The sequence below is a fragment of the Rhinatrema bivittatum genome, chromosome 13 (assembly GCF_901001135.1).
Source record: "Rhinatrema bivittatum chromosome 13, aRhiBiv1.1, whole genome shotgun sequence".
NCBI classification, from domain to species: Eukaryota; Metazoa; Chordata; class Amphibia; order Gymnophiona; family Rhinatrematidae; genus Rhinatrema; species Rhinatrema bivittatum.
The window spans coordinates 3,543,514-3,559,146 of record NC_042627.1 but is presented as its reverse complement, the minus strand read 5'-3'; the positions used below and the strand labels follow the sequence as shown (position 1 = coordinate 3,559,146).

The 15,633-nt window shown below is 38.6% G+C and overlaps 1 protein-coding gene across 2 annotated transcripts; it reads right to left on the bottom strand.

The window, feature by feature from the left end:
- Positions 1-8,065: 8,065 nt before the first annotated feature.
- Positions 8,066-14,559, bottom strand: LOC115075371 (olfactory receptor 1020-like). Of its 2 annotated transcripts, XM_029575696.1 has the most exons (2): positions 14,549-14,559; positions 8,066-8,990 (listed from the first exon to the last, which is right to left on the bottom strand). In XM_029575696.1, exons 1-2 carry the CDS (start codon positions 14,557-14,559, stop codon positions 8,066-8,068), a joined length of 936 nt encoding a protein of 311 aa, XP_029431556.1. The 2 variants fall into 2 exon arrangements, with proteins under 2 accessions (XP_029431556.1, XP_029431555.1); XM_029575695.1 differs by lacking the exon at positions 14,549-14,559 and having other exon boundaries at positions 8,066-9,001.
- Between the last annotated feature and the right edge of the window lie 1,074 nt (positions 14,560-15,633).

Here is a 15,633-nt window from a genome sequence, read left to right as displayed (position 1 = left end):
TTAGAGTCTCATTTTCTAAAGTATCGCAGGCCTGTGGTACTTTAGAAAAATGTGGTAATGAGGGGCGGGGGGCCGAAACGGGGTTGCGGTCCTGCACTAGCCGGCAGTGATTGCACCTCTGTGGTGCGATCGCTGCTGGCGTCGCGCCCAATAACTACACCATAGAAGCTGTAGTTATTGGGCGCGAAATAGGCAGTGAAAAGGCCCTTTCCTTTTTGCTGTCCGCGCCGTCCTCGCAGAGTCGGCCCCGGTGACGCCACGACTCCTCCTCTTCCGGGGCCGACTCCGCCCTGATGTACTTAGCGCAAGCGTGCGCTACCTTTGCTAGCTATCGCAGGCTTGCACTGTTAGCGCAAGCCTGCGATAGCCTTAGAAGATAAGGCCCTTAGTTTTTCAAAGGTCTGTATTTAAGCTTTCACACTCATGTTACTGACTGCTAGAAAGAAGTGTAACTTCCTGTGCATATCATGTGTGTAGCAAGGGACTTTGCCCCAGCATTTTCAAGCAATTTTATGCATAACAGTCTGTGCATAACAGTTTCATGCACACTCTGCTGTTTTGCCCAATGTTCTAAAATTGCTCTCATAGAGGACACATGAAAATACAAAGTGCAATAATAATAATCTGAAAACTTACTATTGCCATTATCATTAAGGTAAATGCTTCTCTCCATGTAATCAAATGCTGACCTATTAGTAAAATTTTGTAACCTATCATTAAAATCATCCATTGTACCTGAAGACAGGAGGATAGCAAATGTAACCCCAATATTTAAAAAGGGCTCCAGGGGTGATCCGGAAAACTACAGACTGGTTAGCCTGACTTCAGTGCCAGGAAAAATAGTAGAAAGTGTTCTAAACATCAAAAGTGTTCTAAACATCAAAATCACAGAACATATAGAAAGACATGGTTTAATGGAATAAAGTCAGCATGGCTTTACCCAAGGCAAGTCTTGCCTCACAAATCTGCTTCACTTTTTTGAAGGAGTTAATAAACATGTGGATAAAGGTGAACTGGTAGAAATAGTATACTTGGATTTTCAGAAGGCGTTTGACAAAGTTCCTCATGAGAGGCTTCTAGGAAAAGTAAAAAGTCATGGGATAGGTGGCGATGTCCTTTCGTAGATTGCAAACTGGCTAAAAGACAGGAAACAGAGAGTAGGATTAAATGGGCAATTTTCTCAGTGGAAGAGAGTGGACAGTGGAGTGCCTCAGGGATCTGTATTGGGACCTTACTTTTCAATATATTTATAAATGATCTGGAAAGAAATACGACGAGTGAGATAATCAAATTTGCAGATGACACAAAATTGTTCAGAGTAGTTAAATCACAAGCAGATTGTGATAAATTGCAGGAAGACCTTGTGAGACTGGAAAATTGGGCATCCAAATGGCAGATGAAATTTAATGTGGATAAGTGCAAGGTGATGCATATAGGGAAAAATAAGCCATGCTATAATTACACAATGTTGGGTTCCATATTAGGTGCTACAACCCAAGAAAGAGATCAAGGCGTCATAGTGGATAACACAATGAAATCGTCGGTTCAGTGTGCTGCGGCAGTCAAAAAAGCAAACAGAATGTTGGGAATTATTAGAAAGGGAATGGTGAATAAAACAGAAAATATCATAATGCCTCTGTATCGCTCCATGGTGAGACCGCACCTTGAATACTGGGTACAATTCTGGTCGCCGCATCTCAAAAAAGATATAATTGCGATGGAGAAGGTACAGGGAAGGGCTACCAAAATGATAAGGGGAATGGAACAGCTCCCCTATGAGAAACGATTAAAGAGGTTAGGACTTTTCAGCTTGGAAAAGAGACAGCTGAGGGGGGATATGATAGAGATGTTTAAAATCATGAGAGGTCTAGAACGGGTAGATGTGAATCAGTTATTTACTCTATCGGATAGTAGAAAGACTAGGGGGCACTCCATGAAATTAGCATGGGGCACATTTAAAACTAATCGGAGAAAGTTCTTTTTTACTCAACGCACAATTAAACTCTGGAATTTGTTGCCAGATAGCTGTGTTTAAAAAAGGATTGGATAAGTTCTTGGAGGTGAAGTCCATTACCTGCTATTAAGTTCACTTAGAGAATAGCCACTGCCATTAGCAAGGATAACATGGAATAGACTTAGTTTTTTGGGTACTTGCCAGGTTCTTATGGCCTGGATTGGCCACTGTTGGAAACAGGATGCTGGGCTTGATGGACCCTTGGTCTGACCCAGTATGGCATGTTCTTATGATATTAAGTGATAGATATAAATAGATGTATAGGTAGCTAAATATATATCTGCTGTACTTATAGATACATAAATAAAATGCCACTTGGATTATTTCTTCTTTTAACATGTAAACCTTTAATTCCAATATTCATATTAATGCTAATATTTGTTGATTTCTCATCTCTTCAATTACAATAGGAATCAAGTTTAAGAATCACAGATTCAACTCCTGGCACTTCAAAGGGCAGAATTCTGCTCATTGTCTACCAATAGTGAACTGCTTTCAATTCTAACCTCCTCTTAAATCCCTAATGATTATTAGATTAATTCAAAGAAAATCATTGCCAGTAGAAACAAAGGTCCTTGGGTCAATATTGAAAAGTAAATGTTTATATAGGTCTTGCAAAGAGTAGGGGTAAAACTTATTTGACTTACATGGGAAATTCAGCAGGACATCTATACTCTACTGATGAATATCCACATCAAAATCGCTTCTTAGCTTCTTGTTTTACCCAGCTAAGCTAGATTTACTCCATGGCAGAACTAGCTTATCTTATTAAGTTAGTTGGATAAGTACAAATATTACTTCTTATCACGCTAAATTAGCCAGATAAGCAATGCCACCCTGATCCATCCATTGCCCACCCACTAGATATCTGGCTGACTACCTAGTTGGTTAAGTGACTTATTCATCTAAATGGTGGCTGCTGAACATAACCAGATATTCATCAGCTGATACTTAGCCAGATAAATTGCTCCTTAGCCAGCTAAGTAGTGCTAAATATCAGGCTCCTTGTTTTTATCATTCTCAAAACCAAATTTCCAGTTTAAATTCAACTTAATAATGTAAATTAGAATTCACAATCCTATAAAAGAGAAAAAATCACTTTTCCACAACTGTACCTGTACAGAATTTGGTCCCTCTAATGAGCAGGTGTCTGATCCTGTAGAAGGGTATATAGTGTATGCAGATACCTCTGGGACATGATCTCTCGAGGCCTCAGACTTCAGAGAGTCAGACTGGCCGAAAATAAGCAATTATAATAATTGTATATTATTTTATTTATAAGTTAATCAATTTGATCTCTGTTTACAATGACAATTATTTGCATACTTATTTTTCTATCAGAAACGTAATTTAAAGTGCAAGTTATACCTTTTAAGGTACAAAGGATGTCATCTCATGATGGCTGTGTGAACTGAAGGCTACACATAGCTGAGTTCTCTGATCACCATGAGCAAAACATCTTTGTGATATGAACCTATAAGCAGGGCTCCCAGTTTTCTGTAAATCCACCACAGATTCTGTAACATTCTATAAAATTATAGAAGACTACAACCTAATGCTTCTTCTAGCACATCTCCCCTTTACCCCAATACCACCTCCTCCTCCTTCCTATCTCTAATTCCATGAAGAAGCCAAATGATATCTCCTCCCCCTTCTGACCCTCCCACATATCCCAACATGTCAGCACTCAGAGTAATATCAGTATGAAGTCAGTGTATGAAGGCAGGAACACATGCCTGCCTTCATTCACAATATTGCTTCATTTGGTACAAACTGATGCATATGTGGAAAAATATGTTAGGTTCCACATTAAGAGTTAACTTATCACCCAGGAAATGAACCTGTGCATCGCAGTGAACAATACTTTGAAATCCTTGCTTCAGCATGTAGTGGCAGTCAAAAAAGCAAAAACAATGTTAGGAAATATTAGGAAAGAAATGGAGAGTAAAATGGTGAATGGCCTAATGCTTCTGCATCACTCCATGGCGAGGCCACACAGGGACGGTAACTTTCGAAACACCACCCAGGAGAACTTTAGCACATGTGTGCATCCAGCTATGTGGCCATGTTATAACTTGCAAGCATATATGTGCACATGTTATAAACTAGCCAGGCCATACGCACATGTGAGCATAATTTGAAATAGGAGCAAACATCCCGCTTCTATCACGTAAGTCGGGTGATTTTAAAAGTGGCAGCACCCATGCCATTGCCATTTTCAGCAGTTTGGCCACCAGTCGACCTGTTAAGAGCTATGTCCTCCAAACCCCACTATTTTTTTTTTAATTATTTCTTTATTAAATTTTCTCAAATTACATACAAGAGCAATCTTGAATAGAAAACAGGTATTGTTTAACAGAAACTCTTCTCAATAACAGCAAATTTGCTCAATCAAGCACTCTTCTTTTAACAGTACCAACCAAAGTCCTCAATAATGGGGAGGAACCAAAACACAATCCAAGGAAACTTAGTACACTACTAAATATAAGCAAGGCTTAATTGCTGATACGGTGCAGTATTCATTTTTCTCTATATTTGAGGAACATTATCTTGAGAACTCACGGATAGGGGATCAGTATTAGAGCTAGCCCCAGGAATTTTCCCTACTACGGTAAGAATTGTGACAACTGAGGAGGATAAAAAAAAACATAGGAAACATTTTGGTACTTCACCAAACATTTACAAGGAAACTTTAAAATAAAATGACCTCCAAACTGTTGTACCATAGACCTCATTAATAGAAACTGTTTACGTCTTCTTTGAGTGAGACGAGAAACATCAGGAAAAACATTTATTTTAAATTGCATAAAAGTTTCTAATCTATGCCTGAAAAACAATTTCAATAACCAGTCTCGATCAGGTTGAAGGACGAGTGAAACTATAAGTGTAGCAGGTATTGCAATATCTGAGTCTGATGTTTCAATTATTGCTGTTAAATCCAATGGTGGTGCTTCTACAGGCTGTAATATCTCCATTCCATCTCTCTGTTGTCCAGGTTCTCTTCTATATAATGGTAAATAGAAAACTTTTGATGTTGGTGGAATAGCATTTTCTGGAACCTTCAATATTTCTATTAGATATCTCTTGAACATATCCCTTGGAGGAACAAGAGGAACTTTAGGAAAATTTATGATCCTCAGGTTCTTATTTCTGATGTTATTTTCCATCATTTCTACTTTCAGTGCCAAATTAGCATTATCCTTAGCCAGTATATGCTGGGACTGCTGTATGGAATTAGTTTGCTCTCTGATAAAGATGGCGCCGGCCATCCAGTGCTCCTACCATGTGACAGGGGCCGGCCAATGGCACGGATACCCTGTCACATGGTAAGGGCAAAGGGCCATCGGCGCCATTTTTATTAGCGCAGTCGATGGCCTGAGAGCGGGAGATCGCTCCCCGCGCCCCCACTGGACCACCAGGTAATTTTGAAATGTTTTTGGGGCGGTCTGGAGGGTGGGGGAAGCTAAGGGGTCGATTTTTAAGGGTTGGGGTGGGTTTTTTGTTTATCGGCTCGAGCGCAGCCGATAAACAAAAACCCAATCGGGCCAGACGATAAAAATTTTAAGATTTGAATCGGAACCGGAACCGATCAGATTCCGTTCTGATTCACATCCCTAATATTAACCCAATTTAAAAAAGAAATGCAACTTAGTAATGATATTTTTATTTGAAAATTGCAGTCATATCCATATAAATATTGTGGCATGTCTTAAGAAGACATGATTTAAGGAATTAGAAAGAAAAATATGCATGTGGATCATATATTATGCACATGGTAACAGACAAGGGAGTTGAATTAGTACAAGTTTAACATATGTCAGCAGGTGCACTAATCATCAAGGCAATAGTGCATTTTGGTAACTTTCAGATGCATTCATAATTCATTTGTCTTTGAAAAATATCATCTGAGGAGAGTATACAGTATCTCACATTTACTTACCTCATGCTTGGATCAGAAATGGCTGAACATTAATGCTGCAAACTCTTAAGGAGTTTCCTTGGAAAGTTTAAATATCATTAGGAGAACAGGTTTGTAAGTGAATGTGATTGTCCATGGAGGGAAGAGGAGGGAGGGCAATAGAAAGAAATAGTACAGAACATACAGCCCGCACAAAGAGCATCTTCTATTCCTAACAAGCCAAGCCATCTCTAACTTACACAATGGAGCACCCTAGGAGATGAAAGACACACTAAATGAAGATATTCCTTTGGTATTCCAATCACTTCCTTCATCCCCTAGTCAACCCTCATCTGCTTCTCCACCCCATCCCTATACAGCTTTCACCTCCTTCCATTCCTCTGCTATATGATGGCAGGTCAGAATTGTAGGGCTCAGGGAACTCTAACCTCTAACCAGGGCTCAATTTGTAAACAAAAAGGAAGTAGGAGTGGGGGAAGCAGAGTGGCAGGAAGTAGAACCAGAGCCAGGTGTGACCTATGTGTGGGAGAGGAGGAGGAGCCAAGTATGAACTCTCTCCTACACACTCACACTCTGATACAGTAAGGGCATACATTTCAAAAGCATGGACTTTACATGCATAAATGCACTTTACCCTGGAAGTTGCCTTATGAAAATCCCTACAGTATAAGCCATTGAATTGTTAATAGGATTTACTCATATAACTGCACTTTACGCAGGTAAAAGTCTTTTGAAAATTGCTACAATAGTAGTTACATTTACATGTGTAAATCATTTAGAAAATTACCCCTATATTGTTTATGTGAACATAGCCAGAAGCAGCAGAAGCACTGGGACTGAGAGACATTCACTGGATTTCTTTTCACCCTTTCCCATCCTCTCTTATAGCCTTCAGTTGTGCCAGGAAATTGCACAAAACCCAAGGCCGCGTGGCTGCTCTCATATCAGGATAAGCAGATTCAACGCACTCTGCTCTGCTTTCTCTGCTCTGTTCCTGCAGAGAGCTGGGAATGATTTACCCTACCAGCCTCGCTCCTGAACTGATCTACACCACCAGCTCTTCCTTTCTCATTAGGTCCTGGAAACCTGGCGGCAGACCCCTGTTCCACCAGAAATTAAACGGTGGGTAACAGACTCAAAAAAAGAGTTGAATTAACTCAAGTTTACAACCCCTGAGCTATATTGTTTATCAAGGCCAGGGTTGAAACCTTGATGATTGACACTGTTGCTCCTAAGTTTCAAACTTGTACCAATTCATCACCATTTTCTATCTGTTTTTTTGCTCTGTTGCTTTCTCTTCAGTATTAAACTTCTCCCCCTCTTCCCTATGGAAGAGGAAGGGAAAAGGAACAACAATAGGGAAGGGGCTAGATTAGGGCACAAAGTGACTTCCACTCTCCCCATCTAAGAAGTTCAGTTACAGTTCTGGGTCTTGTGGTAAAAAGGCTGTGCAAAGCCCTTTTTCCACAGCATATTGCTTCCTCTTGCAATTTTGCATTTGTTTATCACTTTGGGCTATAGTTTATATCTGCAATGCGATCTAGAAGCAAAAATAAATATATAACTATAGACATAAATAAATAAATCTATCTCCTTTCTCTGTTCTGTATTATCCGAGAAGCTTTTGACCTTTTGCTGTCTGACCTTGGAGAATGATTTTGCTTTGCCCTCTTCTGGTTGTACATCTGCAGAAGGAATCCACGCATGTAATGAAGACCTCAACCTGTGACAGAGTAAGGGCAAAGGCTATCGGTGCCATTTTGAATACTGGCAGCCAACGGCCCGCGTGCAGGAGATCGCTCCAGGACTCCCGCTGGACCACCAGGGACTTTTGGCAAGTCTTGGGGGGGGGGGGGGGGGGAGGGGTCAGGGGTCAGGAGTCTCTCTCTCTCACTCCATATTCAAATTTAATCCAAAACTCATGTTTTTGAGGCTTCTTACAAATCATAATGAATTCTATCCAATACATACAATTCCCATAGAACTGTTTGCAATGTATGTTTGTCACAAGTAGATTATAAGCTCTATTACATATGGACTGCCTCTTCTGTGTATCTGTACAGTGCTATGTATGTGTACTAGCAATTTAGAAAAGATAAATATTAATATGTGTATTGAATTGGAGCCATCTGTCATATGGCAAAATTTAGTCTAAATATTTTACTCATTGCAGCTTTCACTTCCTTGTTCTTCAGGCTATAAATCAGAGGGTTTAACATGGGAATAACCATTGTATAAAACACTGAAATCGCTTTCTCCTGATCCAGTGAATAACTTGAAGGTGGTTGTAAATTCATGAAAAGAATTGTCCCAAAGAATATCAGCACAGCAGTGAAGTGGGAGGCACAAGTGGAAAATGTTTTGTGTCTCCCTTCTGCAGAGCGAATCCTCAGGATGGTGGAGATAATGTAGATGTAAGAAATTAAAATGGTTAAAAGGGAGATTATGCAATTAAACCCAATAATTATAAAACTCACAACTTCATTTACTGAGGTGTCTGAGCAAGAGAGAAGCAACAATGGTGGGATATCACAGAAAAAATGATTAATCACGTTGGACTCACAAAAGGATAAGCGAAAGGTGAAAATTGTTTGTATGAGAGAAATAACAAAGCTGACCAGATACACAGCAGTCATCAGCTGAATACACACTCTACTATTCATAATGACTGAATAAAGTAATGGGTTACATATTGCCACATAACGATCAAATGCCATCACCGTCAGCAGAAAACCTTCTGAAGCACCAAACCCGATAAAAAAATACATTTGCAGAGCACAACCAAGAAAGGAGATGGATTTCTTCTCTCCCAGGAGGATCTGAAGGTTTTTGGGAGTGGTAGCTGAAGAATAACAGATATCAACAAAAGACAAGTGAGAGAGGAAAAAGTACATGGGAGTCTGTAGGCGCACATCCAGCCAAGTTAAAACAATGATCCCAGTATTGGCCAGCAGGGTGATAATATAGACCAGAAGAAAAAAGACAAAGAGCAGAATCTGTAGTATTGGATGATCAGTGAGTCCTAGGAGAATGAACTCAGTCACTGAAGTCTGGTTCCTGCCTTCCATTTATACAGTTGTTTCTAGCTGCAGGTACAAAAATGGTCTTGGAGGAACTTTTATAAAGTATGATTTCTATATTCGTACAGTTAAAAGCAGTCCAAATGAATCATCATCATTCTTGTGCTGCCTGTGGTTAAAAAAAATGATATATTCAGTACCCACATTTAGTTCAAAGCCTGAGACAATTTATAGGTTTACATTGCAGACTCAGCACTTTGTATTATTTGAAGTGTCTTAATGGTGGAATACAAATAAAATTAATTAATTATTAATAAATTTTGTATCTGAAACAAAAATAAATTTATTATATCACATTACCAAATCAGTATCTCAATTCTTTTATCTGTGATATCTGTGATATAAAACAAAAGCCCCATCATTCACTGATGATCAGTGCCTTTGTCGTGATTATTTGTATTGAAGAATAGAATTGAAAAGAATAGCAGAATATTCTTTCATAAAGCCTGTCTCTGCTATACTTTACCCAGTGTCTAACTGGATTACCTTGGCATTCTCTGATTTTCCTGAAGCATTTACTCATTAGTGATCATTCTAGGAATAATTACTTTTATCAATCCTCTTCTTAACAAACACATTTACTGAATAAATCAAGGAAAATCAGCTTGGAAAAATTGCTTATCATTCTTGACAGAGTATCATTTACTGTGAGTCCAGTGGTCAAGAATAGTACACCTGAATCACCCAACATGCCCCGAAACCTAAAAATAGAAACTGCACGTTATGAAATTGTTGCGATTCCTCCTGCGGCCGGAGCCATGGAAGGCCTCTTACCTCACGGCACGGAGCCACTGATATTCTACCTCGCAGCAGGAGCCGCCTCCCACACTGTCTTCTGGCAGGCCTGTGGCCTGCTCTTCATGGTAGAAGCTGCTCCCAGCTTCCTCTTCACCATGGCAGGGAGCTGCAGACTTCGGCCTGCTCCTCTTCGCGGCCCGGAGGACACCCACGTGATCAGGAAAGCGATTAATAAATCATTTTAAATAAATATATAAATAAGAAGGCAGAGTTGGATGTAGGTAGGAAATATACATAGATATTTAGCTTTCCAAAAATCAGTATTTAAGCTTTCACACAGAAGTTACTGACTGTTAGGAGGAGGTGTAGCTTCCTGTGCATATCTTAAGTGTGTAGCAAGGGACTTTGCCCCAGCATTTTTGACAATTTTATGCATAACAATCTGTGCAAAACAGGTTCATGCACACTCTGTTTTGCCCAATGTTCTAAAATTACTCTCATAGAGGACACATTAAAATGCAAAGTACAATAATAATAATCTGAAATTTACCATTGCCATTACCATTGAGATAAATGCTTCTTTCCATGTAATCAAATCCTGATATTCAGTGATAAATATAAAAAGATGGATAGGTAGCTAAATAAAGATATATCTACTCTACTTATATATTATGTTGCTTCTTGGATTATTTGACCTTTAAACTTGTAAACCTTTAATTCCAATATTCATATTAATGTTAATATTTGTTGATTTCCTACCTCCAGTAATAATAGGAATCAAGTTTAAGAATCACAGATTTAACTTCTGGCACTACAAAGGGCAGAATTCTGCTCGTTGTCTACAATTGCTTTCAATTCTAACTTCCCCTTAAATCCTTAATGATTATAAGATTAATTCAAAGTAAATCATTGCCAGTACAAACAAATTCTCCTTGGGTAGATATTCAAAAGTAAATGTTTATATAGGTCTGACCAAGACCTACTGTATGGCGCGACTAACTTATCTGGTTAACTTAGCTAGATAAGTACAAATATTATTTATTTTCAGCTAAATTAGCAGGATAAGCAGTGCCACTCTGATATGTCCACTGCCCGCCCACTAGATATCTGGCTAACTTCCAAGTTGGATAAGTGACCTTTTTGGTAAAATGGCTGCTGATCATAACCGGATATTCATCAGCTGCCTCTTAGCCAGATTAGTAGTAACAAATACAATAAAGGAAATAAGATTTTTCTCACAAATTAATGTAATGTATATACCAATAGAGAAAATAATAATTTAAATAAATGAATATTAATTTGACTAACAAACATAGACAAAATCTTTATTATCCAACATCCTATCTATACATACAAAACCTGTCTATTTAAATCATCATTCATTCACGCATTCATGCTAGGTTTTATATGTATAGATAGGATGTTGGTCGAATTAATATTCATTTATTTAAATTATTATTTTCTCTCTTAGCCAGATTAGTCACTATTTAGCCAGCTAACTGGTGCTGAATATTGGGCTCTTTGTTTTTTAATCTTTCCCAAACAAAATTAACAGTGTAAATTCAATTAAATAATGTAACTTAGCATTCACAGAGAATATAACAGAGAAAAAATATTTTTTCACAACTGTACCTGCACACATTTTGTTGCTTCTAATGAGCAGGTTTTTGATCCTGTAGGAGGGTATATATTGTATGCAGATACCTCTGGGACATGATCTCTTGAGGCCTCAGACTTCAGAGAGTCAGATGGGCTGAAAATCAGCAATTATACTAATTGTATATTATTTTATTTATAAATTAATCAATTTGATTTCTTTCTACAATAATTATTTTAAGTTGGCATACTGATTTTTCATTCAGAAAGGTAATTTGTAATGTAAGTTATATCTGTTAAAGTACAAAAGATCCACTAAGAAAAGATGTGTTCAGACATTTGTGTTCATCTACAGACAAAAATATGTCTCGATATATCAAAATAATTAATTTTTACCAGAACAGATATCAGGCAGACTGGTCTTGAAAGGATTAAAGAAGTGCAATTCAATCATAATAACAGCACAGTCAATCCCCTGACAGGCACCGTGTTTCATAGTGGCTGCATTGGGAGGGACAGAGAATCAGGCCACAAGGATCGTCAAAGATAGTGATGCATAGGCATTTTCAAACAGTGAACCGATCGTGCTCCAGATGTCATCTTATGTTGGTTGGGTGAATTGAATGCTACACATAGTTGAGTTCTCTGATTACCTTGAACAAAATTTGTTTGTGATATCAATCTGTTGCTGTATAAGCAGGGCTCCCAGTTTTCTATAAATCTGCCACAGAATAAGAACATAAGAACATAAGAGATGCCATACTGGGTCAGACCAAGGGTCATTAATCCCAGCATCCTGTTTGCAACAGTCACCAATCCAAATCAGAAGTACCTGGCAAGTACCCAAATATTAAATACATCTCAAGCTACTATTCCTTATTGATTAAAAGCAGTTTATGGAGTTTTCTTCTAGGAACTTATCCAAACCTTTTTTAAACCCAGTTACACTACCTGCCAAAACCATATCCACTGGCAATGAATTCCAGAACTTAACTATGCGCTGAGTGTAAAAACACTTTCTTCAATTTGTTTTAAATGAACTACTTGTTAACTTAATCGAGTGCCCCCTGGTCTTTCTATTATATTATTATCTGAGAGAGTAAATAACCGATCATATCCCTCCTCAGTCATCTCATCTCCAAACTGAACAGGCCTAATCTCTTTATTTATTTATTTATTGGTTTTTCTATACCGCCGCTCATCAAAGATATCACGTCGGTGTACAAGGAACAAAAATACGCAATTGCGTGTACATATAACAGAATAATAATAGATGAATTCTAAATTAGCCTTTCCTCCATTTCATGCCTCTTATCATTTTGGTTGCCATTATCTGCACTTTCTCTAATGCAACTATATCTTTCTTGAGATGTGGAGACCAGAATTGCACATATTATTCAAGGTGTGGTTTCACCACAGAGCATTACAGAGGCATTATGACATCCACCATTTTATTCGCCATTCCTTTCCTAATTATTCTTAACATTCTGCTTCCTTTTCTGACTTCCAAAGCACACTGAGATGATGATTTCAATGTATTTTCCACAATGACGCCTAGATATCTTTCCTGGGTAGCAATTCCTAAAATAGAACCTAAAACTGTGTAACTACAGCAAGGGTTATCTTTCCTTATATGCAACACTTTGCATTTGTAAAGATTAAATTTCATCTGCCATTTGGAAGCCCAATATTCCAGTTTCACAAGGTCTTCCTGCAATTTATCACAATCCATTTGAGATTTAACTACTCTGCATAATTTTGTGTCTTCTGCAAATTTGATCACCACACTTGTCATACCCCTTTTGAGATAATTTATAAATATATTAAAAAAACACTGGTCCAACTACAGATCTCTGAGGCACTCCACTCTTTAACTTTTTCCACTGTGAAAACAGACCATATAATCCTGTTCTCTGTTTTTTGTCATTTAACCAGTTTGCAAACCACAAAAAGACATCAACTCCTATCCCATATCTTTTTAGTTTTCCTAGAAGCCTCTGAAGAGGGACTTTGTTGAAAACCTTCTGAAAATCCAAATATGCCACATCTACTGGTTAATCTTTGTCCACATGTTTATTCATCCCTCCAAAAAAATGTAGATTTATAAGGCAAGATTTCCCTTGGGTAATTCCATGCTGACTGGGTGTCCCATTAAACCATGTCTACCTAAATGTTTTGTGATTTTATTCTTTATAACAATTTCATTGACTTTTCCCAGCACTGAAATCAGGCTCACTCGTCCATAGTTTCCTGGATCACCCCTGGAGCCATTTTTAAATATTGTGGTTACATTGAACTCTTTCCAGTCTTTAGGTACAATGGATGACTTTAATAATAGGTTACAAATTAAGGGGTAGATTTTGGAGCGGCCTCGGAGGGAACGGAGGCAGACTGTATGGCTCGGCGCGCGCAGGCTGCTGATTTTGGGCAGCCTTGCGCGCGCTGACCCCGGATTTTAATGGATACGCGCGGCTACGCGTGTATCTATTGAAATCCCGCGAACAAGAGTATGCGCTCGCGCAAATTTATAAAATCTACCCGTAATTGTAATAGGTCTGAAATTTCATTTTTGACTTCTTTCAGCACCCTGGATTGTATATCATCCAGTCCAGATGTTTTACTACTCTTCAATCGCCCTACTCAAGGCCTATGGACCCTTTCTCTTCCTCTACTCTCCCAATTTGTTCCTTCACCTCCTTGTTACATGTAACTTTATTTTTCACTTCCTAAATTATGTTTATTAACCCGTTATCTGTAAACTGTTGTGATATGCAAATGAATGTCGGTATATAAAGGATTTTAAATAAATAAATCTGGCCTACCACATCTTCCATGTTCACTGTGAATCTGCAACATACTATACAATTATGTAAGTCTACAACCTAATGCTTCTTCTAGCACAACTCCCCTTTATCCCAATACTACCTCCTCCTTCTCCTCCTTCCTATCCCTAATCCCATCCGGAAGCCAACTGATATCTCCTCCTCCTCCTGACCCTCTCATATATCCCAACATATCAGCACTCAGAGAGTAATATTAGTATGAAGTCAGTGTATGAAGCCAAGAACTCATGCCTGACATTCATATACAATTTTGCTTTATTTGGTGCAAACTGATGCAAATGGGAAAAAGTAACCTATACTGTAGTTACATGAAGTTATGTTCCATATTAAGAGTTAAGTTACTGCCCAGGAAAATAACCTGTGCATCATAGTGGACAATACTTTGAAATCCTTGCTTCAGCATGTGGCAGTGGGCAAAAAAGGAAAAATAATGTTAGGAATTATTAGCAGAGGAATAGAGAGTAAATGGTGTGGCCTAATGCCTCTGTATTAATCTATGGTGAGGCCACACAGGGATGGTAACTTTCAATCTGGCACATGGGTACACTTTGGTGCATGTGAATTGGCATGCACCCAGCTAAGTGGCCATTTTATAACTCATGAGCATATATGCACACAAGTTATAAAATATCCTGGCCATGTGCACATTTGAGCACAATTTTAAATAAGAGCAGAAATCCTGCTTCTACCACATAAGTCAGGTGATTTTAAAAGTGGCGGGCACCCATGCCATTACCAGTTTCAACAGTTCATCCACCAGTTCGATCAGTTAAGAGCTATGTCCTCCATACCTCAGTGGTTTATTAGCAAACAGTTACCCCAGACCCTGAAATCCCTAAGTTCTGGATTGTTTCTTTTTTTTTTTTTTTTAACATAAACCTCATCCATGGCAGAAGTAAACTTATGTGGCACTAGAATTAGGACCATGCCCAGGCACATAGATATTTGCCCTCATCTCTTAGCTAAACCCTGAAATGTTCATGCCCTGCCTACACCCTGCACCACTCCTTTTTTAAAATTTTTGAGATATGCGCACTGCAGTTGATATCCGTGTACCTGAGCAGCTTTTAAAATTTGGTCTTCCATTCGAGCCTGACTTGTGCACACATCCCCTCATTGATGTGCATGCCGGGTTTTTAAAATTCACCTTCTAGAGTGTTGTGTGTAGTTCTTGTTCTATATCTCAAAAAAATATAGTTGCTTTGGAAAAGATACAGTGAAGGGTGCCAAAATGATAAAGTGGATGGAATGGCTCCTCTATGAGTCAAGGCTAAAGTGGTTGGGGCTGTTCAGTTTGGAGAAGAGACAGCTGAAGGGGGATATGACAGACTATGAAATCATGAGTGGAACACAACAGATAAATGTATATCAGTTGTATTCTCTTAAAAAAATACAGTCAGGTGGCAGACCAGCAACCCCCTGACATTTGGCAGAAGTGACAAC